Raw genomic sequence first — 26,131 nt, 5'->3', positions numbered from 1 at the left:
TGGGTAGGATTTGGGCCAGCCTGGTCCCACACTGAGCTTTGCTGGGTTTATTTCTCATGACCAGTTGCTTTCCTGCCCCGTCCTGTGGCTTTGAGCAGAGCAATCACCCTTGAAAGCCTCCTTGTGCCCCTGTTTGTGGGTGTAGGAGCTCTTTGGGAGGAACCCACGCATGGATGCTTCACATGCACAGAGCACCACCGCCTTCTCCTGATGTTAAGTTTTTCACGCAGGAGCCACCAAAAGCTGCTGCAGTTGCCTCTCTAAGGCATCACACACATGGTATCTCTGGAAAGTCTGACACAACAATTGCCAGCTTGTGCACAGTGAGCAGCCAGGGCTGCACCAAGACACGTGCTCTCTTGGGAAAACAGTTAAACTAAATCAAACCCACAACCAAACCCTGCGCCCACCTACCTGCAGAACTCACAGAAAGCTGTGCTGAGGCCTGTGCCACTCCACCACATAGCTCTCTATTTGGGAAGAGGTGAATTCCGCCTGGGGACAGGGCAAACCGAACACACTGGACAGGCCCTGGAGTGCTTCAAGTGAGAGGAAAGAGCTGGGATGGGTGGTTTCCCGAGATCGTTTCTCAATAGCATCCTCCTCCCAGCCAAGGACCAGTCATTATCTGATGTAGCTGCAGCGCTGCCCAAGACAAGCAGTTTTCCCTCATTGCTCTTTGATGGGATGACTTTGAGAGCTCCCTGAGGGCTTGAGGAAATCATAGAATCCCAGACTGGGTTAAGTGGAAGGGAACTTAAAGCTTTTCCAGTTCCAACCCCTGCCACAGGCAGGGACCCCTTCCACTGGAGCAGCTTGCTCCAAGCCCCTGTGTCCAACCTGGCCTTGAACACTGCCAGGGATGGGGCAGCCACAGCTTCTCTGGGCACCCTGGGCCAGCGCCTCAGCACCCTCAGAGAGAACCATGGTTTAAGATGGCTCCAGCACAGCCTTGTGCTGCAGGGATACAGCAGGGATACAGCAAGGCAGACATGGTTTCAGGCTATGGCTACTCCCAACATTCAGTCATTTATGACAGCTAAAAGGGTTACAGCTCACCAGCTGAACTGCATTAATTGCACCCGTATCTTGCTGCAAACCCTGTGCAATGCTGGCAGCTCCTTAAAACCTTTAAACCTACCTGGGACCCTTTGCTGTGCGTGGCAGCAGGCTGGGAGCCACGGTGGTGTGCACACAGCCTGGCTGTGAAGCTGTAACTCATTAGGGGTGGTAACGGCCTTGTCCCTCCTCACATGGAGCGCCAGTCCTGTGCCTTTCATCCTCGGCAGTGCCCCAGCCACAACACCCAGACATCTGAAGCCTTTCACAGGCTTTGGAGGCCAGAGCTGTGCCAGGGCTGGTTTACAAGGGGTGGATCAAGGCCCCAGCTCCCGAGCGTGCTGGTTCTCATGCCTGTCCCTTGCACACATGGGGCTGAGCTCAGGTCACCATGTGTGTGGAGCCGGCGGCATGGCGAGACTCTGCCCCATGGTGCCCCAGAACTTCCCAGCTCCACCCGGCTGCACAAGTTGGTGTTACTGGATGCTTAGGAAATACATTAAAAGGAAAATAAACGCTAGGAAGGAGAGAAAAGGCAACTTGTTTATTAGTGCACAAGCAGCCTCATCCCAGACTGGGTGTTTTGCCCTCTGGAAGGTTTAAACTCAGCACTGGTGAGGCCGCACCTTGAGTACTGTGTCCAGTTCTGGGCTCCTCAGTTTAAGAAGGACGTGGAAATGATTGAGCGCGTCCAAAGGAGGGCAACGAGGCTGGTGAGGGGCTTGGACCACAAGCCCTACGAGGAGCGATTGAGAGAGTTGGAGTTGTTTAGCCTGGAGAAAAGGAGACTCAGAGGTGACCTTATCACTCTCTACAACTTCCTGAAAGGAGGTTGTAGACAGGTGGGGGTTGGTCTCTTTCACCAGGCAGCAACTGACAGAACGAGAGGACACAGTCTCAAACTGCGCCAAGGAAGGCACAGGTTGGATATTAGGAAGAAATTTTTCACAGAAAGAATAATAAAATATTGGAACAGTCTGCCCAGGGTGGTGGTGGAGTCACCATCCCTGGATGTGTTTAAAAAGAGATTGGATGTGGCACTTGGTGACATGGTTTAGTCGAGGTGTAGGGCATGGGTTGGACTCGATGATCTTGAAGGTCCCTTCCAACCTGGTAATTCTGATTCTGATTCTAAACCGGTCGTGGTTTAAGCCCAGGCCGTAAATTAGAACCACGCAGTCCCCCCCCGGCCTTTCTTCCCCCCGCTCCTGGAGGGACAGGAAGGAGAATTGAAAGAATGTAACTCCCATGGGTTGAGATAAGAGCAGTCCAGTAACTAAGGTATAACACAAACCACTGCTGCTACCGCCAGTAATGATAATGATAAGGGAAATAACAAGGGGAGAGAATACAATACCACCCGTTGAAAAACAGCCCGACCGAGCAGAGAGCCAGCCCTTCCGGGTAACTGCCCCCAGTTTATATACTGGGCATGATGTGCTGTGGTATGGAATACCTCTTTGGTTAGTTTGGGTCAGGGGTCCTGTCCCTGCTTCCTCCTGGCTTCCCCTCCTCCCTGGCAGAGCATGAGTCCTTGGTCAGAGTAAACATTTGAGCAGCAACTAAAACCATCGGTGTTATCAGCGCTGTTCCCAGGCCGAAAGTCAAAACCACAGCACTGCACCAGCTACTAAGAAGGAGAAAAATGACTGCTGCTGCTGAACCAGGACAAAACCCAATCCCAGCACAGTCAAGGCATGGTTATAGCAGTGCAGTCAGCCACTGCTTCTTGGGTCCACCGGGATGAAAACCGAACAAACCCAGAGGAATAAAGCAAGAAGGAAGGATGTTTCATTGCTGTGAACCCCGCAGTGCTCTCTGGAGCCCCTCCAGCTCTGTGGAGTCACCCTTTCCACCTTATTCCCTCAGACATGTCTGATTTCAACACCCTGTCAGGCACCGAGCCACAGCCCCTCACAGCCTTCAGGTAGGAGGCCGCTCAGCCCCGGCCCGCGGGCCATGGGGGATCTGCTGCCCTTGCTGAGGAGCGAGGGCAGCCGCTTACAGCCACCGCTGCTCTGCGGCTCCACCCCGCTGGGCAGACCGAGGCCGCCCGGTTCGGCCGCAGCTCCTGCCCATAGAGCGCACCGCAATGGCGGGGGCAGGTAGGGAAGGCCGGGCCCGCCCTTCCCCTCACGGCCTCGTCCCCCCTCGCCTCCAACGGGACAGTCCCGGCGCGTCCCATTCGCGAGGGAGCGGAGAACAGGAGCCCGCGGCTTGCGGCCTTTCCCCGTTGCGGGACGGCCCCCGGCGCGGAGCAGTGCTCGACCCGACGAGCTCCATCAGCGAGGCCGCAGCGCCTTGGGCGGAGCAGCGCAGCGCATCTGGGCGCTAGCGAGGGGCGGTGACCCTGCGGCTGGGTGCGGGCCATCCCCCAGGGCCGCGGCAGCAGGCTCGCCCGTTCCCCCCGCCCGTGGCGCCGTGGCTCGGTCCCGTTTGAAGCTGTGGCGGGCCGGGGCCGGCACTCGCCGCGGGGCTGATGGCGGCTCCGTGAGGGGAGAGACATGGGTCGGGTCCGGCATGACCGAGACCCGGCCCCCGCGGCGAGGAGCTGCCGGCCCTTTGCCCGGTACGGGGAAGGGGGTGGAAGCGGGGCCTGGGGGTTTCCCTCAGCGCTGCCAGCGGTACTTGAGCAGGGTTACGTGCGGCGGCAGGAGTAACATTTGCGGCTGTAGCTCCGTGTTGACGCGGAGCTCGGTGGCGGAACAGCGGCCGCCGCTCCCCGCCGTCACTAGGTGTCAGCCGCGCTCCGCGGGAGGCGGACGCGCAGGCTCCCTCTACCCGTGCACAAAGCGTGTTGTCCGGGCAAGCTGCGCTTTGTCCCTCAGAAGTTGCTCAGTGATGTTGTTAAACTCCTCTCCCGCGTTAGCGTTCCTTCTCTTGCTCGCTGGGGCTGTGCGTTTCTGCAGCCGGCCCTTCACAAGTTCTCTCTATACAATAACCGATGACGTTTCCAAGCTGACCACTGTCCGTGGAATCCCAGTGGATGGCGACTCCAAACCGCAGGCAGGGGCTCCCAGGCATGTTGGGGTGTATGTGTGAATGTTCAGGCTTGGCTTTGCTGTGTCACGTTATGGTTCCGTGGGGGAACGTGGAAAGGAGGTGGGTTTGGATCTGACTGTGGAAGTAACAGGAGAATGACAAGAAAATAAGGTAGCTCCTGAAATATATTAAAAAAAGGGATATGTTGGAGCTTAATTTATTCCTTGCTTTGTGATTTACTAAGAAGTTCATAAATATGATGTCAAGACTGATACTGAAAGATTCAGAGGCTTCAGCTGCGTAAGCTGTGACTGTGCCGTGACCAAAGCAGACTTTTTGGTGGCAATCTCCCCTGAGGGGTCTGCATTTCGCTGAAGGTCTGCTTAAGGGACTGATGCGCACGGCAAACACAAGCAGTAGCCAGAGAAACACTGCTGATCTCTGAGGGCTTGGGCAGCTTCCTGGAGAAATGCCGTGCTGTTCTCAGCCCTCTGTTAAGACACGTTGGGTGCTGGGTGCTGTGGACAGGGTTGAAGGGAAAAGAAAAACTGAAGTTGAGGAAGATTTCCGTGCGTTAGAGATAGGTGAGGTGTATTGCTGCCTGTTAGGAGTAAGGACTAAGAGAAGGGAGCACTCAAAGACATGAACTGCAATAAAACCCAAGAGGAACGGTTCCATCAAACTGAGTGCCTGAGTCTGATGCTAACAGAAGCGCCATCCCCATCTCTTAGCCTGGAAAACCCAGTGAAGGAGACCTTGCACAAAGTCTTTTGGAACAGTGTGCAGGAACAGCTCCCTGCTGGGCCCCAGACCACACCTGGCCAATCCAGCTGCTGCAGGAGATGAGTTGGGTTGCTCCTGGCCCAGAGAAGATGGTTACCTTAGAATGTATTCTCTGAATCACCACATCCCCCCTTACATCCGATGTTCCTATGTGAACATGGGTAAGAGGGAGGAGAAAGTAGGCTCCATGTAATTTCTAGGGAGACACAACTGCACCTTCTGAAACCTGCCTGAGAAGGAAACGCATTCTCTGAGAAGGAAACTCTCTGGTCCCAGGTCTTTAAAACACATAATCTACCAAAAGAATGGAAAGCTATTGTTTGAGCTGTTGGTTACAGTAGCAGCTGTAGGCCCTTCCTGGTACAGTGTCTGCCACAGAAAAACTGCAATTCTCTCTACAAAGACATCTTTTTAAGTATAAGAGGGGCTGTATCTACTTAAATAAGTATCTACTTAAATAAGTGTACAGTGTAGTGAGTAAGAACACAGTTCAGCACTAAAAGACACATGTCCTAACGGGGCGTGAAGAGGCATACAGTTTGCTTTTTCAGTCTGTGCTTTTCCATTAACCGCCAGAGAGAGAACTCCTCTTTCATGCAGGTAAAGGAGGTTTTGCAAGATTTGAAACTGCAGCCAGACATCCTGAAGTGAGTCATTAGAGCCAAGCCTTAAGCAACAGTGTGGCCCAGAAGTTGTGTTCCCAGTAGTTACCTTAGTCTCCAGACAAGGCCAACCCCGATTCCTGTTGAGCAACTCTGGAGAACTCTGGAGTTCTGGAACAACAGGAGACTGCTGGTTCTTTGGGCAGCTCCTGCTGTCACTGGGCCACGGCACAACCAACCGTGAAGCCAGACTGAAGAGTAATTTTTGGGAACCACTCCAATTAGACTGAACAACCTTTTGTAGGGAAAGGGAATCAAGTCAGAGGATCTAAATTCTCCTTTCTCGGCATTCTAAAATGTCCCCAGTTACAGCATTTACTCCAGTATTAAACCTTCAATTCACTGTTGTCTCATCCCAGGGAGATTTTCCGGGGGCTGGGCCTGATGAAAATGGATATGCTGAATTTACCATCCAGAGCATCTGCTCTCATTTGCAAGACCACATTGTTCAGTATGAACAGAAGAAATTCTAGAAACTCTTGGATAAGCTGCCTAGTAAGTCACTGGGGAAGGGAGAGGAGAACTGCTCCTTCTACAGGAGTTATTAAAGCATTAGAAGGGAACCTGAGTATTCCAAAGCTGATGCTTTCATCATGTGCTCAGTAACAGATGAGAGAAATGCTTCTAAGAGCTGGAAGACTCCTGGGTCCCTTCCTCAAGGCTCTTTACTAACACCTCGCAGAAAAGAAGTTACTTAGAGTGCTTCAGTTTCTGCATGCATAAGTCAGAGCTAATAGCTTTCTGAGGAGGAACTGTAAGTTCTCAGAGTTTAAAGTGTTTTGAGATCCTCAGAGGAGTGAGCAAAATGATGTTAGGAGGCAGATTTAAAAAGGAAATCCTACATTTGATCTAGGCATCTTTTTTGCTAGGCTGTAGAGGATTTCTCTCTGGCTGCCTCTCTCATTCATCAGACCCCATTAAAGGTGCTTTTTGGAGACTGAAGGCCTCTATCCAATATAATGTTCTCCACAGTAGCCTAACCCCATGCCCTGGCAACAGGACATGAATACTGTATGTCAGTGGTGGTGTAAGCCATTCCCTCCACACACACCCCCTTCAGCCTGCAGTACGGCATACCTGCTTCTTAGTGACTTAGCCTGACCAGTCTGTCCTTGCAAACAGCCACTTCTGTTACCCCACTGCAGATAACCTGGATTACACGAGAGTGTGGCTGCGCAGAGCAACAGCAGAAGTGTCCATGTCCTCTTTGCAGCCACCACACCACAGCCAGCAGTAGCACAACTTTGCCTAGTCTTGCGTCCATGCTAAATCGAGGATACATGAATCTGCTCTGCTGGGAGCCTGGGCAAAAGGAATACCCTGAGGTAGGAAAAGTGCTTGAATTCCTTTACAGCTTCTGCGTCTTCTGTAGGACGAACTGCCAGAATCTCTGTCTCCTCTACACCATGAAGCATTACACATGGGTTTTCCCTCTCTGAAACAATTGGATGGTTCACAAAACTAAACCTCCCTGCTGCCAGGCAGCTGCTTTCCATTCAAGCTTCATGGGGGTGTTGCAGCTCTGCTCCATGGCTTGAGATCTGCCAAGTTATCGCAGCTGCTGTTTCCACACCCACAGGCTCATTTGGTTTCTGTTCACAGACACTGCTTATGGATCAGGCAGGACATACAAGTGCAGGTGAATGAGCTTACCATCATAGCTGCAGTCCTGCTAGTGACCAGAGGCATCTGTGAAGCACCTTATGTAGCTTACCTGGGTTTGTATCTAGGCTAAAAAGGGTAACAAAGGTCCTCCTGAAAGGTACAAGACTACCAGGTGGGTTACTTTGAGTTTTCCAGAAGGAGAAGAGTGAGTATGCAGGCACTGGTTGCTTGTGGGAGAAGTGGCAAGAATCTCCTCTGGGCATGGAAGAGAATCTGAGATCCATGTAACAGCCAGGTCTACTGCAAGGAGTAGAGGAGGCCAGCCAGTGTTTTTAGTCGGGAGTTAACTCTAGAGCAATGATCCCCTTTTGATCAGAGGGGAACAATGAGTAGTGCTGATCACCATTTCATGGGTCAGCCCAGGGCAGCATAATGCTTGCCAAAGAGCCAGGAAAGGAAGCTTAGCTCACAGAGCTCTGGCTAAATGCTGGTCACCACAGCTAGCTGGCTGTGGTGACACTCCACAGGCACGTGGAGAAGCCCCCTTCCCCAACCAATGTGAGTTGTGGCCAGAGCACATGTACCTTGGTATGATTTAGGTATAAAGAAGCTTTAGAAGACATGGTGACCACGTGCTCCAGGAGGTCAGCAGGACTCCCTCAGGTGGGTTACTCTGCTTTTACCCTGACATACACTTCCCTGAAAGGTCAGGTAAAAAGCATTGCAGACAACGACAACACAGCCCAGCACATCATTAGTGAGTCTCTGAACTTACGTCGAACTTGAAGCCACTTTGCACTCGTAGGCCACAATTTAGGTTTAGACTAATGACCCTGGAGCATAGAGGACAGGTCTAGACTAAGTTTGGTGTCTGGCCCCTCCACATAGTCTGAACAGGAGAGGTGGTTTGGGGAAACTTGGTTTAGAAACTGCCTTGATTTTCCTGTTCCACCCTGAAATGCTTCCAAACAGTAATTGCTTTGGAAAATCTCTTAAATCCTCCCTTCCCTGCTAAAAGCTAAACAGGCCCAAGTGCAAGGTCTGTTCCTAGGCAGTGTTGCAATCTTCAGGCCAGGATGTAGAGTGAGTGCTTAATCACTGGCTGTAGTAAAGCACCATGCTAAGATCTTTAAATACTATTTATCCCTAGAGAGAGCAGTGCTGGTATTCAGCTGCCCTGAAATGCTACTCCATCAAAATATTTATTCAAATGCTTTGGATAAGAGCTGCTTACTTTGACCTTCTATTAATACTCAGAATGCTAACTGAGAATGCAGTGCCACAGGCAGCCTGTACGCTACAGAAAGATTATTTCCACATGGAAGACCAGCTTTTATCAGCTATGAAAATAAGGTGAGGCTCTTCCTGCCCACTGCTTCATCTAGTTAAATATCCTTCCCAGCCCATGTGGACTCTACCACAGTGTTTATTTGGTTTCTTCTTTCCATGTCAGAGCAGGTGGTTTTGTTTTGATGTAGTTCAGAAAGCTGGATTAGTAACCTAAACCAAACCTTGATCAACTACAGGCTGGGCAGCGGGTGGTGGCACTCGCTCACCCATGGGGTGGCATGAAGTAGACAGCCTGTCCCCTATTTGTGTCTGAAAATCAAACCCGTCTTGCCTGTACTTTGGCCTCCATCATCATTTTCCACATACTCACTTCAAGTGCAGGAACATCTGAAGTAGCTGATAGTTGAGTATCGGCTCTGTGCTCCTCAGCAAGGTTGTTGCATGCCTTCCATTTCAAAATGCTGCTGTGGCAGGCAAGATAAATCCCAGAGTTCTGTATTCCATTTCCCTTTGAAGACCCTTGACAATTCGGTGCAGTACAAAAGCTCTCGGGGTGGGTGAAGAATCTTTACTGTTGACCTGCTCCACTTTAACGTGAGGTTTGATGGCTTTGGCCATTGTGAAGTCCTTCAGCACAGTCCCCAGTGACAGCCTTCCTTAGTGCAGCTACAAAGTGAACTCAAGGCACGTGCCCCTGGTACTTGAGTACTCTCCGTGTGTCACATGTTCCACCTTGGTTCCTGTGCTGGAGGCTCTTCCAGCTGCTTCCAAATGGAAGAGGAATACATTAATCCACTGTGTCCCTGAATCCACCCACTGTGTTACTTGTCCACAGCATCCTACCACAATGTGGCTGCCTTCAGATCTACTCTTGACTGCAGGAGGAAGCTTCCTGTGCTGATTGTAGATTTAGTTTTGTTTGCTTACTTCCTCTCCCTACAGAGCAGCAGAGTCATTCCTTCCTCTGCCTTTCCATTTCCCCTGATGGACAGAGTGCAGAAAGATTTCCTGAAGAGCCTTGGTTCTGTTCAGGAAGAGCTGTGGGAAGCTGGGAGCAGGTCTGGAAGTGTGATCCACCACAACAGGCAGGAGTTTGGACCTCACCACTCAGGAATTCTCACGAAGGTGCTTCTCCCAGATGCAGAACCAGACTCAGAAGTGGATTCTTTCTGACCATCTTCACCGTCTGGCAGAGGTGGAACACCTTCTCCCACAGTATCTCAAATCATGCCTCAGATTGTAAAAATCAACTGGACAAATCCACAGGGACCAGCATTACTACTATGCAGTGACTCCGCATGTCTGTATCTGAATAAACCTCTCAACTACAAAACACAGTGCTTCTTTTTCCCCCAAACCTGCCACTATTTGGTGGGGAAGGCAACAGGATGTGGAGCTGATAAAGCTGTGGAAGAGCTCAGGGTGTTTTAATTCAAGGTGTTAATTCTGCCATGGGCCTGTAACCTACTTTGCTGAAGCTTTAGTCACAGGCCAGGGATGCTGTTTGCATTTGATAAGGCCACATGGTATTTAAAATCATTAAATCTGCTCAATATGGTTCAATGTTAGCTTGAAAACCTGACTGAATTATTAGAAATGGAACATATGGTATAAATTTAGCAATCCCTGGTGTATTTAGTATTTCACATCAGCCAGATTTCACTTGACATGAAAATGGGAACTTTAACCTGTCTGGATTTCTTGCTCTAATTTTACATCATGAAAATGTCCTATTTGTTGGCAAGCTCAAGATCTCTGCTGGGTAAATACTAAACCCAATGGCTGCTGTCACATGAACCACTGACTGCTGTTATTTTACTGTCCATCATTAGTAAATGAGGGTCCTCTCAGTCCCAATGGAACAATCCTTCCAGATGCACAGTAATGGGGTAAAAATGAGCATTTCTCACCATACCCAAAGAGGATGGAGATCTTGAACAGAACCCGTGGATGTGTTCTTACACATAAATAATGCATTTGTCTCAAAATAATAACACTCAATATTTGGGGTCATTATGACCAAGTGCAGACAGAGCAGCTTCAACCAAACAAAACGACTGCACAGCAGCCACCACTCCCCATCCCACACCACTCAACTACAGCACGACTGCTCCCAGCTTCAGTGCCCTTTGCTCTGCTTCCACAACCACAGTGCATCACAGAATCCCAGACTGGTTTATGTTGGAAGGGACCTTAAAGCTCCTCCAGCTCCAACCCCTGCCATAGGCAGGGACACCTTCCACTGGAGCAGCTTGCTCCAAGCCCCTGTGTCCAACCTGGCCTTGAACACTGCCAGGGATGGGGCAGCCACAGCTTCTCTGGGCACCCTGGGCCAGCGCCTCAGCACCCTCACAGGGAAGAGCTTCTTCCTTAGATCCAACCTGAACTTCCCCTGTTTCAGTTTGAACCCATCACCCCTTGTCCTGTCACTGCAGTCCCTGATGAAGAGTCCCTCTCCAGCATCCTTGTAGCCCCCTTCAGACACTGGAAGCTGCTCTGAGGTCTCCACGCAGCTTCTCTTCTCCAGGCTGAACAGCTCCAATGTTCTCAGCCTGGCTCCATACAGGAGCTGCTCCAGCCCCTGATCGTCCTCATGGCCTCCTCTGGAATTGTTCCAGCAGCTCCATGTCCTTCTTATGCTGGGGTCACCAGATGTCACCTCTGTGCAGTGCTCCAATGCTTCCTCTTTCCTTGATTTACAAAGTGGAGAAGCACAGGTGCTGGACTCACCTCATCAAACACCACAAACCTCCCATCCCTCACACCCCTCTTCTCTTACCTTCACAGGTCGGGTCTGTTGGCTGAGGACCGGAACAGCGTTGCTGTAACACAGAAGAACAGGAGCCTTTGGTGTCACCCTGGGGTAGGTCACAGTGACAAGAGGGCAACACGTGTCTAAGTTGGTTTATTAATTCAGTCTGTTCTAAGTTGTACAATTCTGAAAACAACAAAACGACTGCTGGAAGCCCAGAAATATTTACACTCTCGCCTTGTTGTAGTGAGGTCAGTCTACGTTGTTGCACAGATCGGTTATGTTTGGTACCACAAGATGCTTTAAAATTCAGACAAATTTGAACAGATTAACAATTGTATATACAGGAAATAAAAGGAAATTCAAGTATCAAAATACAGACAGATTAAATAACATTTGTAGTACAAATCAGTCCCACCGCCATACATCACAATTAGCAAAAATGACTACATTGCAAACTGAACGTGAGTGTTCTCTGCCCTCTTAGGGAATCTCAGGTTATTCTTCCATGGGTAAGAAAAATGTTTGAGCTAGATTGACTTTGCAAGAGCAGCACAGGTACTTTCTTCTGGGAAAATAAAAAAATACAGGAAGTAATGCCAATAGGAGACATAAAAGGGAGACCTTTAGCAACAAGAGTGTTGCAAACACCTCTAAAATAAGGTCTGATTGCATGGAAACGTCAGCAGAAGGAAGCTAGGGGAAACTGTGCCGCTAGAAACTGCTGAAGTGCAGTGGAAGGAGCATTAGAGCAATTGCCTCCACTTCAGCTGCCCATAGAAGGGGCAGGTTCAGAGGGACTATTTGGCATCTGGTCTGTGTCTCAGCAGCCTTGTGAAGGTGCAGACTTGCCACTAGAGGTACAGCCTGGAAGGTGCTGCATCTTCTCCCTGTGAGGGGACAGGCACATACCCCACCAAAGTTGCATAATTTCTTCATAAAAGAACAATCCCAAAGCAAGTTCAATGGCAGCTGAACAACTTGTTGTTTTTCCTTGTAAATACAAAATTAAAAAGGATAAAGCAGCTTCGATTTAGGGGAAAAAAACCAAAACCAAACAAACCAAAAAAGTTCATCCCCTCCTATACAAAAATGGACAGCTCTGCATCTCAGTTACTTGAGTTCTCAGCCTGGACTCATGCCATGCACAATCCACACTCTGTAAACCACAATCTGTCCTTAAAAAAGGGGACTGAGGCCCAGGGCAGCACCACCTCTTCCAGGCAGAGAATACAGCAGATGCATTTTGAGTCCAAAGTCATATTCAGCACCAGAAATTTAGGGCACTTTCCTCCCTGACACCATAAAACCCTGGAGGGAGGAAGAGGCAGAATCCTGTGCAATGGGTGGGATAACATGACTGGGAGTCAGGGACTGGCATGGTCCAGGATCTGTCTCCAGCATGCAAGTACCTAGGGAAAACCCATTGAAATAGAAGGGGAATATGCACTGCCAAAACAACTGCTTTGTCTACGTAGTGAGAAAGAGAGTATCTGGCTAAAGAACTGTTGGATCACTAAAGACAACCACAGGATCACACACAGGACTGCAAAGGACCACCAGGGTCACTAAGCACAGTCCCCTGAAGATTGGAGTCTTCATCACCACATCACCTCCAAGCCAACCTTCAAAAAGCTCATGCAAGTAAAAAGAAAGGCGTCCCTCCTCCCAAGCAGAGGTTCAATTTGCAATCTCTCCAAAAAGACTTGTTGCCAACACACCAAATATTTACACTTTAACACCAGTATGAATGCAACATATGCAGAACAAGGAATGTTAGGTTTCCTAAATTCATCAACTTAAAAAATAATCATCTCCACTTCCCCCTCCTTATCATTTACAGGTCTATGCCCTTGGGATTACGGATCATCTCTCTCTGCCTCACTGGCTAGAGAGACTAAATGAAATCCTGACATACAGCAGCAACTGGAGTTAAACAGAAATTATCTGGGCATACCCTCATAGTAAAGCAGCAGGTACCACATCCCCAACCATCACAATGCCTGTCGAGGTTACACACGTGCTGTGCTACATTTGTGTGTCTGAAGGATGAAAATCCCATTTTAACCCCTCTCCCTTGAGGGGAACACTCAGTACTGTGTGAAGACACATCAGTCACAGCCCAAACTGCTGTTAGATACTCTGCTAATTTGGAAGAAAAGTAATGGCACCTTTGAGATGGTGGTTTTGGGGATCCTGGACTGAGATGGGGGCTGAGCCATCCTCAGGTTGGTCTGGTTTCTCCTGGGGTATGGACTGTTTCAATGTAATGCCCAAAATTTAACTCCTTATTTGTTCACCTTCTGAATCGGTTGCACTAATTAAATAACAAGCTAGTATCAAAAAAGTGCTAAATCACAATTGAATAGACTTTAAAAAACCCCAAACCCTCAACCCTTCAGGGCATAACTGCATCTAAAACCAACTCAGGTGCACACGAGACTGGAGAAGGGACTCATCTCCAGGGGTTCAGTGCGGAAAAATGGGAAGAAATTGGGTCCTTGCCATAGAAACATCAAGTATTGCAATGCAGGAGTTCTCTGTAGGGGAAGCAAGCTCTGTACCATCGTCAGACTTGGCCACAAGCACTCTGGGGTGAAAGATCCTTTGCAGACTCCTGAAGTTGTTTCCATTCGCACTTCCCCTGCCAGGCTTCTCACACTGGAGGAAGTGATTTCCAGGAATTTGGCATTCTCTACTGTTCACCCACAACTGAAGCAAATGTAAGTACCGTTAGAGATGTGCACACCACTCCCACCATTAAGACTCCCTGTTGTACTCAGGGCTGCGTGGATTCTCAGTAAATAAGGGTATCTATTGTTTTTTTCCTCACCAAAGAAACCTGCAGTGCTACATTTAAACTGTGAACTGGATTTGCTCTGCATCATTTTTGCACATTAAAAAAAGAAACAGGTTGAAAAACATTTGTGCCAAGCTAGAAAAGGTGACATCGCTCTCAGAAGTCTCAGCTTCCTTTTGCTAGACATGGAGAGAGCTGCTTTCCTCAGCTGGTGCCTTGGATCCCTTTTCCCCCCTCTGCTTTGGGAGCCCTCACTGAGCAGCCATGCACCCAACTCCAAGGCAGACACCAGATGGAGATGATCTTCGTGTCAGCAGGCCACTGCTTCTTAGGTCTCTGCCCCGTTACTACATGTCCGTGGTAGGAGACAGCTGCCCGGAGCTCAGCTTTGCAGAGGCAAACAGAAAGGAAGATAATGGAATGAATGATTTCTGAGTCACACAAACACAAGTGCTGGGAAAGATGAGGCTCATGGCCAGGATGTGACGCAACTGTGAGGGTTATGGACACGCAGCGGGGGCTTCTAGTTCAGGATCCTGTGATCCCAGCTGGGTTTGGATGGTCACCCTTAGAAAGGCACATGCTGTGGTGACCCAGTGTGGGAGGTGCTGAGGAACCTGCTGAGAGCAGGGGAGATGCAAGAGCTCAGACCCTCTAGAGTGAGGCTTATGGGTGGGCTGTGGCATGGTAAATGCTTACACATAGAAACTGCACTACCACACCAATGGTTTCTCTTTGAAGGATGCAGAAACCCTCAGGGCTCCCATACAGCTTGGAAAGATGCTGATCAAACCCAACCCCAGCCTCTCACAGCACCTCAGATGCAGCAATATTCTGCTGTCCACCACACTGTGGCTGGCAGGATGGTCCTGCAGCACTTCAGGCAATGGCAGTTCAACCTCTGCTTCAGGGGTCTTTAAGCAGAGGAGCACTTGCTCTGTGGGAAGAGGCTCCTCGGCATGTGAAATACATGCACCAGGCTGAGCCTTCCTTTTTCTCTGACTTTAAGACAATCTTTTTATTCCTCTCCCTTGGGTTCTTACCTGCCTAGCCCTCACTCTGAAGTCAGTTTGCTGCTCAGTGCCATTAAGCCACAAATGACCTGGGAGATCAAAGTCACTCCTGAGAAAGAGCTGAATCAAGATTTTGAAACATCAGATTTCCCAAGTCTGGGGAAAGAGAAGCTTTGAGGAACAGCTCTAACCCAGACAAGCTGCTTCTAGCCCCTAAATACCAGGTGCAATAACCCAGGGCTGCTGTTGTGACCTCCCCACTGATGCCAACTGGTGACGACCAAGGAAGATGTGGGGTAAATTCTGTTATTTGGACATGGAGCTCTACTGGGGATCCGAGGGTGCCCTCCTCCCCATTTCTGTCTAAGGTGTGCACCAGACACGTCACACAGAGGTGAGCAGGGAGCTGCTGCCCACCTTTCTTCACAGCTCTCCAGTACAAACCCACCAGCACCTCTCCAAAACTGGGCTGTGAGGGGGTTTTGCCAAGGTGTGAAAGCCACAGTGAGTTCAGACACTCACCCCAAGGTGCACATCAGCGCGTTCTGCGCAGCCCAACTACCACACAGCCACAGCCCCATCTGCTCAGCCCTCTCCTGTGAGGAGCTGGTTGGGGTCCAGGAACCAGCTTTGCTTTGAGTCTGGAGTTCAGGACTTCACCTCTGAGGAGAGCGCTGCAGGTTTACTGCCCTGTTGTGGAAGTCACAGAGCCTTTCACTAAAGGGTCTTCAAACTGCTCTGCAAACAGAAGGCGCCTTCCACCCTTAGAGGGAAGTACATCCCGATCTCCTACATGGGGAAACTGAGGTAAGGACAGGTGACATTGCTTGGACACAGCAACTCCGAGAGCAGCAGCAAGGGGTCAGGAATTCTGCCTCCCGGTGCTGCAGGGTCATCAAATCATCCTCCTCCTCCTCAGTTTGAGCTCAGTGAGCTTTGCAAACACAAGTGAAGGAACCAAGGGCAGGCCACGGATGGCTCATAGGGGCTTTCACCACTGTACAGCATTCCCAGACTCTGCTCTGGCCTGTGACAGTTGCTCTGCCATCCTGTGCAAACAATTCCCAGTCATATTCTGGAATTAAAGGCTGCTTCTACCGAGAAAGTAGCATTTCTACACAGAAATAGGGACATTTTCCCAGAGGAAAAACATATGCACTTGAGAAGCAGCCAGAAAAAGCAGAGGTGGCCACTGATGCAAGGGCCACTTCCGAGTGAAATCCTTGCTCTCAAGGATGGAAGGTGACAGGTGTTTCAAGATCCCTATAGCCCTCACTGTGCAATGGTTTGTAGGCTGAAAACAAGCTTTGGGATCAGCAGCAGACTGATTTCAATTCCATTTCTCCCTTTGGCAAAAAAGTAAGTCTGCTCAACACAGCAGAGCTCCATCTGCTTGAGCAGCCCTCCAACAGCGCAGTGTCCAGCCCCTCCAACACCTTTCCTTCCCAGCACGGGCTAACAACATGTGCCTTTAAAAGCTTAACCTCTTTATAATCTGCAAAGTGAGAACTATGCCCATAGCTCTGAAGTTTGGTGAGTTTAAACAGGACTATGGAGGGAAAAAATCCTACAAGGGATGAAATGCATGAAACCAAAACCCCAGCTCACTTCTGAGGGGGACAGAGCTCACAGTGGGAACGATCACACCCGGCCCGAACCGATGCTCCCATCAGAGCAGGTTTTCTGCTTCAGGCTTCACGGGGAGAGACTGTGGGCAAGGGTCCCCGGGAGGCAATCTAGTGAACGTGTGTTATTTGCAGACAGCATCACAGTGGTTAGTGTCGATCTGAACAGCAGGTAAGAAGAGGGGTGAGTTCACTGAACAGTACGCAGCCGTGGCTCAGTCGGGAAGGAGAGGGTGTAGGAGGAGGGAGTGCACCGCAGAGACAAGAGGTCTCCATCAGTCCAAGGAGAAGAAGGTGAAATAGAAAAGAAAAGGCCTGGGGGGTGTCACATTGCCCCAGGGATTCACAGTGCCAGAGCGAGGGGAAAGACGTGACAACGGCCGGCGGCTTCCTGGCTCCAGAGCTCCGGTTCCCCCAGCCTGCACCCCTGTACCTCCCGCCTCACGGATACCTATCAAGCGTGTTACCCTTGTTTCCGAGTAAGGAGAATTCACAGTGTTCAGCAGTGATCAGGTACAAAAGCCGGTTTTAAGTCTACAGTCTCCTAAGTGCTGCTGCCATTGACGTAGTGCCTACGCGGGGCTCAGTGCGAGCAGCTGGAGGGAGAGGGGGTTTAGAGCGGACAGATCAGATCGCAAAGGCACGGTTAGACTGGGTGGACACAGGGTGTGTTTGCTTTAGAAGATAGTGGTCTCATACTTAGTGCTGAGGGTCCGCTTGGAGTCCTGTTTGGGGTCCACGACCCAGGAGACACTGGCATGAGACTGGGAGTCTTGGTCCACTTCAGGGGGCTCCAGCTAGAAAATAAGGAGAGAAAGGACATGTTAGGTCAGTCACTTGTGAATCTGGGATTCAAAGCATGGAGAGGCTGCTGCTCTGCCAACACCTATCCCAAAACCACGCACGTGTGCAGGGAAGCAGCTCCCCACACACAGAGTCCTAAATGTGAGCTAAAACGTGTCTAGCCACATCAGTCTCAACCCAGCATCTTGAGCGGATCTCCTGCGTTAGGCCTGCAAGCCCCTGTGACCATTAGTGGCAGCTTCACTTCCTTTTACAAACAAGCATGAAAAATAGAGAGTGCTACAAAGATGGCACTATAAGAAGTAAAATAAAAGAGGCAGAGAGAGAGGGGAGACAGCTCTGGCAGGTGAACTCCCACGTGATTTACTGTCCTGATCAAGCATGGCTCTTTCATCTTGTCCTCCTAAATCAGGATCCTACAGGAAGGTTAACACCACCAGAGAGAGCAACGCAGTTAGTTGAGAGCTGCCACTCTACATCAGCAGGGGAGGATATGAGGATATGAGTGCTTTATCCCTGGGGTTCATCTGAGCCCATGGCACGGCCCTGGAACGAGCAGGGAGGGAAGACAGCAGCGAGGCAGGACACGGGAGCACAGCAAGAGGCACGGGAAGCAGGGAGGCGGGTGGGCTGGTGGCAGCTGGGGTGGCCCAGGTCGGATCACAATGGAAGGTGGCAGGAAGAAGGGTAAAGACCTTGGCTCCGGGACTAACAGACTGCAGCGGCAGGTAGGAGGGGCGGTGTGTTGTACACGTGTGACAGTAACAACAGCGGGTGTCGGGAGGGAGCGGCACCTGAGCGGGGGGAGCAAGCACAACACAGACAACAGGAGACATTAAAGGAAGGCAAAGGTTTACGCAGCAGTCCCTGCTCCTCAGCAACTCCAGTCTTGGATGGTTTTGGCCGCAGGAGCACTCCCACACTGCAAACTGCAAGGTACCTACTACGTATTGTGGGCCTGCTGGCTGTGCACAATGGAAGCTGTGCTGGACCCAGCAGGGTAGTTAGACCCCATCCCACCCAGGCTATTCCCACCTTGGCTTGCCCTCATCCTACCAGGGGAAGCCCTAGCACTGCAGCAGGACTGCTACCAGAGCCGTAGACACTGCAACATCAGTGGTGTCTACAGCTATGGGTGTCCTATCTGCACCTAAAGGCACTCTGTCTGCAGCTACAAGCACCTTGTCTGTGCCTGGGCTCCCCTCACCACCAAGGGAAAGGTTTAAGCGTGTGTTTAAGCCCAAGGGAAATCCCAGCTGAGTGCATGCAGATCCCCCCTGCCCACGGGCACTCACTGCAGATTTCCTCATGCCGGCTCGTGGTTTAGGCACCGGTTTGGAAGATTTTGTTTCAATGGCTTCTCCTGCCCCAGCACCCAGGGGCTTTGCTCTCTGGGCTTGGAGGGCCAGCTGATAGGCCACCTCGAACGCCTGCCCCAATGTGAGGATGATCTCGTACGTCAGGTTCTTTGGAGAGAACACACAAAACACAGAGCAGTTTAGCAGCGGTTTGCATTGCAAAGAGAAAAAAGCCAAATCATCCGGTACAGCTGATTCTGCCCAAGAATAAAAGCAAGTTCTGCTTCCCCTCATTCAGTGAATGAAAAGGCTGTTAAATCAGCCTGTTACACCCAACATAGCTGAGAGTGTATTAGGGCTTTGTATATTCCCCAGGAGGGGAAAACTGCTCTGCTTTATACTGGAGACTGCAGTAATGAAGCCACACAAATGTTCTGTTTGTCGACAGAGCTCAAAAGTGAAAGCATTTTGAGCCAGGACTTTGAAAGGCTTATTTTAGGTGAAATAACCCCAGATCCTGGTCTGTGACTCGCCAACAAAGCTGAGTGCTGAAACAAGGGGGCTGCAAAGGACTGCAGCACGCTGGGAGATGCAGCAACCCACTCACCACATCCACGGTGCTGAAGACGTGGCAGTAGTGGTGGCTGGTCTGCAGGTCCTTGGTGATGTAGGCGAAGGTGCAGAGATCCTCAGGGTCCTGAGCAGCGCAGGAGATGTTCCGGATCTCGTGCTCAGCAATGACATTCTGTCAGGGTCAACCACAAGCACTTCTCACCCTTCTGGGGATGGCAAATATACCCAGCAAACCACCCGGTGGTTGTGGCACGTGTGTACTGGGGGCAGGGAGCAAAGAAGGTACTGGCAGAGGGGGAGTCTCCCAGCCAGATCAGTTCTAGCTCCCTCCCATGGCAGGAATCAATGGAAACACGGTCCACAGCCAGTCTGCCAAGCCTTTGGCATTCAGGTAACACCACCACCTTGGTGCTCTCCCATAGCCCAGGCAGCTCCTTGAGCCAAGAAATGTGACCTGCATCCCCTGGGGCTGCAGATCTTGTCCTTTCAGACACCAACTTCAAGGCACCTGAAGCTCACCTTGTTTGAGGCATCGATGAATTTCACCCCTTTGTACGTGATGGACAGTATAATGGTCGGGATCTTCTTCATATGCTCTGTGGACTTCTTCAGAAACAAGAACATTCAAGTGACCAGTTGGGAATAAATGCTCCCTCCTTTGTCAGGGCCCCAGCCCATCCCAGAAACTCCCAGGCCGCACAAAGGCAGGTTCTGGGGGTCCTGGACCAGGAGGAGGAAAGCGTGAAGCGCACCCAGCACCCCTTTCCCGAGGGAAAACACCAGTTCTCCCACTGCACAGACCTTCCAGCTATGGGGAAGTGCTGGGGGGCAGTTCAGCAGCAACCATAGCATAGCCTGTTATAGGTGCCCTGGGCCCCTTGTCTGCCCATGGGCAGGGTTTGGGGAGCCACAACTTCACTGAGACCTCCCCATTTGGGGAGCCACAACTCTCTGAGATCTCCACCACAGGCTGTGAGTGAAGACCCCTGTATCCACGGCTTCCATACCCTCATCTTGGCACAGGCGTCCTGCGTAGACTCTGTCCCCCGGAGGTCTTTGATCAGCATGGAGCCCAGGTACTGTTTGGAAGAGGGAGAGATGTTAAAGGCTTCAGGCAGGAAACCCTGCAACAGCCAAGGGAATGTCATGGCCCACGAGCGGCCAGCAGCCATGGATCGTAGAATCCCAGACTGGTTTGGGTTGAAGTTCCCCCAGTTCCAACCCCTGCCACGGGCAGGGACCCCTTCCACTGGAGCAGCTTGCTCCAAGCCCCTGTGTCCAACCTGGCCTTGAACACTGCCAGGGATGGGGCAGCCACAGCTTCTCTGGGCACCCTGGGCCAGCGCCTCAGCACCCTCACAGGGAAGAGCTTCTGCCTTAGATCCAACCTGAACTTCCCCTGTTTCAGTGTGAACCCATCACCCCTTGTCCTGTCACTACAGTCCCTGATGAAGAGCCCCTCTCCAGCATCCTTGTAGCCCCCTTCAGACACTGGAAGCTGCTCTGAGGTCTCCACGCAGCTTCTCTTCTCCAGGCTGAACAGCCCCAGTGTTCTCAGCCTGGCTCCATACAGGAGGCGCTCCAGTCTCTGAGCATCCTCGTGGCCTCCTCTGGACTTGCTCCAGCAGCTCCGTGTCCTTCTTATGCTGGGGACACCAGAACTGCACACAGTGCTGCAAGTGGGGTCTCATGAGATGATGGATGGGGAGGAACAGGTCACTCAGGGAGGGCAGGAAGCACTCAGGGAGGGCAGGAAGCACTCAGGGAGGGCGGGAAGCACTCAGGGAGGACCCTGAAGCCTCCTCATCCTCAACACCCCACGAGTCAAAAGACACTTACATTGGCCTCATACCCGCAGGACTCGAAGATGAGCTTCTCTGGCTGGTGCTGCCAGTTCTGGACTGGGGCGTAGGGGGCAGCCAGACTGGGGGGGCGCAGGGTCAGCTTTGACTCCCGACGGTCCTCCTGCAGGGCAAGAAACGTGATGTGAAGCCACAACAGGTCCAGCTTGGGTTGAAACACAGATTTTGGGAGCGTTCTTGGGCTGGATGCAACTGAGGTTCAAAATGGCCATGGCCAAGTCCCACTCCCAAGGGGCTGGGAGGAGGCAGGATGGTGCCAGTGACGGTGCTGGTTCTGATGCCTGATGGACTCTGTGCCTGACGCCCTCCCTGGCCCCTGTGCATCATCCTGACTTCTCACTGGCTCCAGAGAGGGGGGATCCTGCACTGAACTGCACAGAGGGGCCCCGAGGACACACAGAAGCACCCGCTGACCTGTGCTTTGTAGCGCTCAGCTCTGGAGTAGGGAGCAGCCTCGGTGCCTCGGTCGTGCTGCCTCTTGCCGGTGTCCCCGGAGGGCAGCAGCAGATCAGCAGATCTGCCCGTGCAGGAGTCGTTCTGGCTCAGGGGGGACGATGTCTGGGACATCAGGTCCTGGCACTGAAACAAGCAGACACCACGAACCCCAGTCAGTCTGTGCGTAGCTGAAACACTCCTCACCCCCTCAAAAGTGCCAGGGCGCAGTGAGCAGAGTTAAGGGGGTCAGCTCCTGCTCTGCAGGCTCCTGCCTCCCTGTCGTCCCATCCCACCATTTATTTGCCATATGATACCCCTGGATCTTCTCCAGGATGGCTGTGCAGCCCTTTCTGAAGAGCACATCCCAGGAGAGACACTGAGCCTTGAACAGGGTGTTTATAGAGGAACAGGCTCCACTAAAGCACTAAGGCAGGCACTTGAAGCTGCTGCTGCTGAGCCACCCCAGGAGAAAAGCCCTGGGAGCCCAGGAAGAGCCCGACCCAGATGCCCGACAGCCTGGCTCTTTCTGCAGGCAAGATCCACCGCCTGGACGTGCCAACCAGCCCAGCAGACAAAGTGGGAAGCTCACAGCTGCAACACACATTAATCCTATTCAACAGACTGGCTTAATTTGCCATTGACGTCCTTCCGCTGCCTATGCCAGAGCTAGGCTCCGGATCCCACCAGCTGGAGCACCAGGAAATGCTGTAAATGGCCCATTCTCTCCCACAGCCTCCTTGTAGAGCATAGCAATCAGTGGAGGCTGCACCAAAGGATTCCTCTCCGCCCCCAGACAACCCCCCTGTGCCTGCAGGAGCGGATCCTCAGCTGCCTGCTGCCCAGCAGGGTTTTGTAGTTGGAACAGGGCAGCGGGGTGAAGGTGCAGGGCTCGCACGTGGCTCCTGAGTGCCTGTTCCCAGTGCAGTATCAGGGTAAGTCCCCTCTTTCTCACACCAGAACCTCAGTTCCTATAAAATCCCGTGTAAACAAGCAGGGCACAGCAGCTCAACACACTTCAGCCCATTGAAAAGCTTTGGGAATCCGAAGCAAGAGGGAAGAGCTGTGCAGCAGGGCAAGGACCAGATGTTTGGGATGGGGACCTGCTCCAGGAAGCTAAGTTGCAAGCACTGGGAGGAAGCAGGATGCCGAGATCCCACTCTGTGGCACAGTGCCCTGCTCCTGAGGCCGTAGGTGAACTGCAAACTCAATGGGGTTTGCCAAACTCCTCTCTCAAATGCCAGTTTTCAGGAAGAACAGTGAATGAGGCAGCCAACCCCCATAACCAAGGGCCTGACATCCAAAGGCTGCCACTCCCACAGCAAAACACCATCATCCACAAATCACATCGAGTGCAACAAGAGCTCAAGAGAAGCCCAACCAGCCCAGGGAGAGAGATCTCAGACTCCCAACCAGCACAATCAGAACAGGTCCTAGCTGCATCCCATCCCAGCTGAGCCATGCCACATTCCTGCCTGTGGGAAGGCTGCCTTACATCTGGCCAGGAAACAAGGGGAAGAAAGTCAGCTCTGTTCAGCTCTCTGTTCAGTGCAGGCACCCACCTTGCACAGAGGCACCTGACGCGAAGGAGCTGCCTCATGTTTCCCACAGGGAGGCAGCCAGAACCTGACCTGCAAGGGCTGAATATCATCTCCCACCTCTCATTTCTGAAAGCCAGGGTGGACAGGGCCCTGGGTGACATGCTGTAGTGGAAGGTGTCCCTGCCCATGGCAGGGGGTTGGATCTGGATGAGCTTAAGGTCCCTTCCAACCCAAACCACTTTGATTCTATGATTTCAACAGCAGGGTCATGCCTGTGCGAGGATTTGCTGCCTGGGTCGCTGGAGTTGATAAGGGTGAAAAGCTGAACAGATACAACTGGCCACATCACAACACTGCAGTGTTCACACTTGAGCTTTGTTTTACACAGGGAAGATGGAGTTTGACCCACAAAGAATAAAGCCAAGTGTGGGTAAACTCCTCCACCACTTCCGCGAGAGCACAACTGAACAAACAAACAGTGGCATTTGCTGTTGTGGGGCAGGAACTGGACAGGACAAAATCAAAGCCGTTATCTGTTTTAACTCTGCCCAAGTGCTCCAGGTGCTCTGGCCAAGCCAGAGCCAGCCGGGCTGTTCTTCCCCAAGTTCTGCTTGCCCGTGGAGTGGGAGTTCTGAGCTCTGCACTATCTCCAGCGGCAGCCAAGGTGCATCCATGGGAACTGTTAAGAGCAAACACTCCCTCCTCTGCACAGCCAGATGTGCAGTTGCCTCAATGCTTCTTTCCAAACCACCCAGAACTGAGAACCAGGAGTAACCCAAGCTGGTTACTTTTAATGAGAAACAAGCCCTTTAGGTTTTATCCTTTCCTTGTTTTCCAAAGCAATGCAGTTTTCAAAGATCACTCTCTATGCTTACTACTCTCAATCCTTACCTTCAAAGGAGTTTTAACTTCAATATTGACATTGTAGGGGGGTTTCCCCCCCTTTTTTATTGATTTTGCTAAGCAGAACTTCCTGTGCATGAAAGCAGCAGAGGAAAGCTGAACACGGCTGAGCTCTGAGCCTCAGTACCCAGCCAGGACCTGAGCTCTCAGTAAACACCCTCTACACATCACTGAGTCCCCCAGGGGCGAGAGCTGCTGATTAGAGAGGGAACAATTATTCCTGACAGACTCAGGTTTAGCTCTGTGAAAGAAAGGGATGGAAATGAAGGGCAGAGGGAAGCACCCAGCCAGTGCTGAGCACGTTGTGCACAGACCCGGGCACGGACACAAACACTGACTCACTCTCAGCTGCGAGAAGCGCGGTGGCTTTGCTGGTGGCTCCTCGTACGGTCTGTCTGCCAGGGAGGCGATGATCCGCTTCCGATGGCCCAGCAGGTTCACCTTCAGCACCTGCAGGGACAGCCCACGGTCACTGGAGGTTTTCCTGCCCTGGGCACAAAGCAAAGCTTCCCCTCTTGGAGTTGTGCTGTTCCTGTTTAACGTGCCTGAAGGCTGTGCTGCCATTCAGAGGGACCTCAATAGGCTGGAGAATTGGGTGAAGAGAAACCTAATGAGGTTCAACCAGGGCCAGTGTAGGAAGGACTCCAAGTACCAGCACAGGCTGGGGCTGACCCACTAAAGAGCAGTTCAGCTGAGAAGGACCTGGGTGTGTTGGTGGATGAGAAGTTGGCCATGAGCTGCAGTGTACCCTTGAGCCAGGAGGGACAAAAGTATCCTGAGGTGCATCAGGAGTGTGGCAGCAGGTTGAGGAAGGGCATCCTCTGCTTGACCCTGGTGAGGCCACACCTGGAGCACTGAGTCCAGTTCTGGGCTCCTCAGTACAAGACAGACAAGCAGCTACTGGAGAGGGTCCACTGGAGGGCACCAGGATGATCAGGGGTTTGGAGCACCTCTTTTATGAGCAATCGTGGGAGCTGGGCCTGGTTAGTCTGAGGATGAGCAGGGGGTTGGACCAGATGATCTCCAGAGGTCCCTTCCAACCTTAATGATTGTGGATTCTGTAACTCACTGCAAATCAGAGCTCCAGATGGATAGGATGGGTAGGACCTCACTGCATGGCAGGAGGGTAACACTCACGTTTACTATTTCAAGCTCCCAGAGGTTTTTCACAGTGTCAATTGAGCTGTAGCCACTCGAGAGGAAGGACTGGATGTAATCCTGCAGCCCCAAGGAGTCGAGCCATGCAGGAACTGAAGGCTGGCTGTTCCCATCACAGCCCAGGGGTTTCAACTGTAAAAGCACAAGATAGGGGTTAAAAGCCCCAGGGATTCCAAGGCATACAGCACCAATTAAAATCAGTTTAAAGGCCATCATCACCTCCAATAGAAGCTTTAAAGTAAAAATGTCACCTTATGAATAGGGAATTCACTTGGGATCAAGACTGGCAGAAGGGACAGCCACCCTCTCCCCAGCAGTCATGCCATCCACATAGCTTGGCAAATGAATATACTCTTCCTCCTCCTTGTTATTCCCAAAACCCTTCCCACAACCCCTGGGATCCTTGGAGTTATAGGGACTGGCTTTTGTTTCCTCTGCTTCCACCCTGCTGGGCAATGCCCCCTCCCTGCTTCACGTGGTGCTGTCAGCACTGACCTTCGGGAGGGAGCGAGCGGCCTGGAGCAGCTTCCGACGGTGCTGGGGGTCACTGATCCCAATGTCCCGAAGGTCCTGGTCTTCCATGACATTGCAGCCCTGCAAGGACAGAAAGGAGTGACATGGGAGTGGAGGGCAACAGGAGCCACATCAGTCAGGTGTGGAAGCAGAGATCGTGCGTTACAGCAGCCTCCTGACCTCACCTACCAGTATGGCCCCAGAGCAGGAGGAGGAGGGTCCCCAAGGATGGCAGCTCTGCCCCGTGAACTGAGGGCTGACATGAGAGGGGAGCAGCACAGCCAGCATCCGTGGGGCACAGCACTGCCATCCCCTCCCTCCCTCCCTCCTGCAGCCTGCTCTGCGCATCCTCCTCCTCCTCCAGCCATCAGATTTCAGCCATTGCTCACAGCCACCTCCCTGTTTGATGCTTTAATCGCTGCATAGCAAGCCCCAAGTAAACCCCAGCTCCCCTCCACTCCTGATGCCTGAGAAGG

The 26,131-nt window shown here is 51.7% G+C and overlaps 1 protein-coding gene across 3 annotated transcripts in view; it reads right to left on the bottom strand.

Annotated features, from left to right (window-relative positions):
* Nucleotides 1-10,903: 10,903 nt before the first annotated feature.
* The window catches only part of ANKS1A (ankyrin repeat and sterile alpha motif domain containing 1A), a gene marked incomplete at its 5' end in the record, with an annotated part of 112,800 nt that continues 97,572 nt past the window's right edge, over nt 10,904-26,131 (bottom strand). For 2 of the 3 annotated variants that reach the window (XM_080633193.1, XM_080633194.1), the window contains 12 exons: nt 10,904-11,071; nt 11,161-11,203; nt 17,271-17,368; nt 18,671-18,841; nt 19,281-19,418; nt 19,766-19,852; nt 20,254-20,325; nt 21,086-21,211; nt 21,523-21,687; nt 24,327-24,434; nt 25,122-25,274; nt 25,638-25,736. In XM_080633193.1, the coding sequence (XP_080489319.1) occupies nt 11,027-11,071; nt 11,161-11,203; nt 17,271-17,368; nt 18,671-18,841; nt 19,281-19,418; nt 19,766-19,852; nt 20,254-20,325; nt 21,086-21,211; nt 21,523-21,687; nt 24,327-24,434; nt 25,122-25,274; nt 25,638-25,736 (1,305 nt within the window). In that variant the 3' untranslated portion in view covers nt 10,904-11,026. Of the gene's footprint in view, nt 11,072-11,160; nt 11,204-11,286; nt 14,320-17,270; nt 17,369-18,670; nt 18,842-19,280; nt 19,419-19,765; nt 19,853-20,253; nt 20,326-21,085; nt 21,212-21,522; nt 21,688-24,326; nt 24,435-25,121; nt 25,275-25,637; nt 25,737-26,131 lie in introns of those variants that run through there. The other variant, XM_080633195.1, reaches the window with a different exon arrangement.

The sequence above is a fragment of the Psittacula echo genome (assembly GCF_963264785.1).
Source record: "Psittacula echo genome assembly, chromosome: 22".
In the NCBI taxonomy this organism is placed as follows: domain Eukaryota; kingdom Metazoa; phylum Chordata; class Aves; order Psittaciformes; family Psittacidae; genus Psittacula; species Psittacula echo.
Note: the sequence above shows the minus strand (reverse complement) of the source record. Positions and strands in the feature narration are given on the sequence as shown.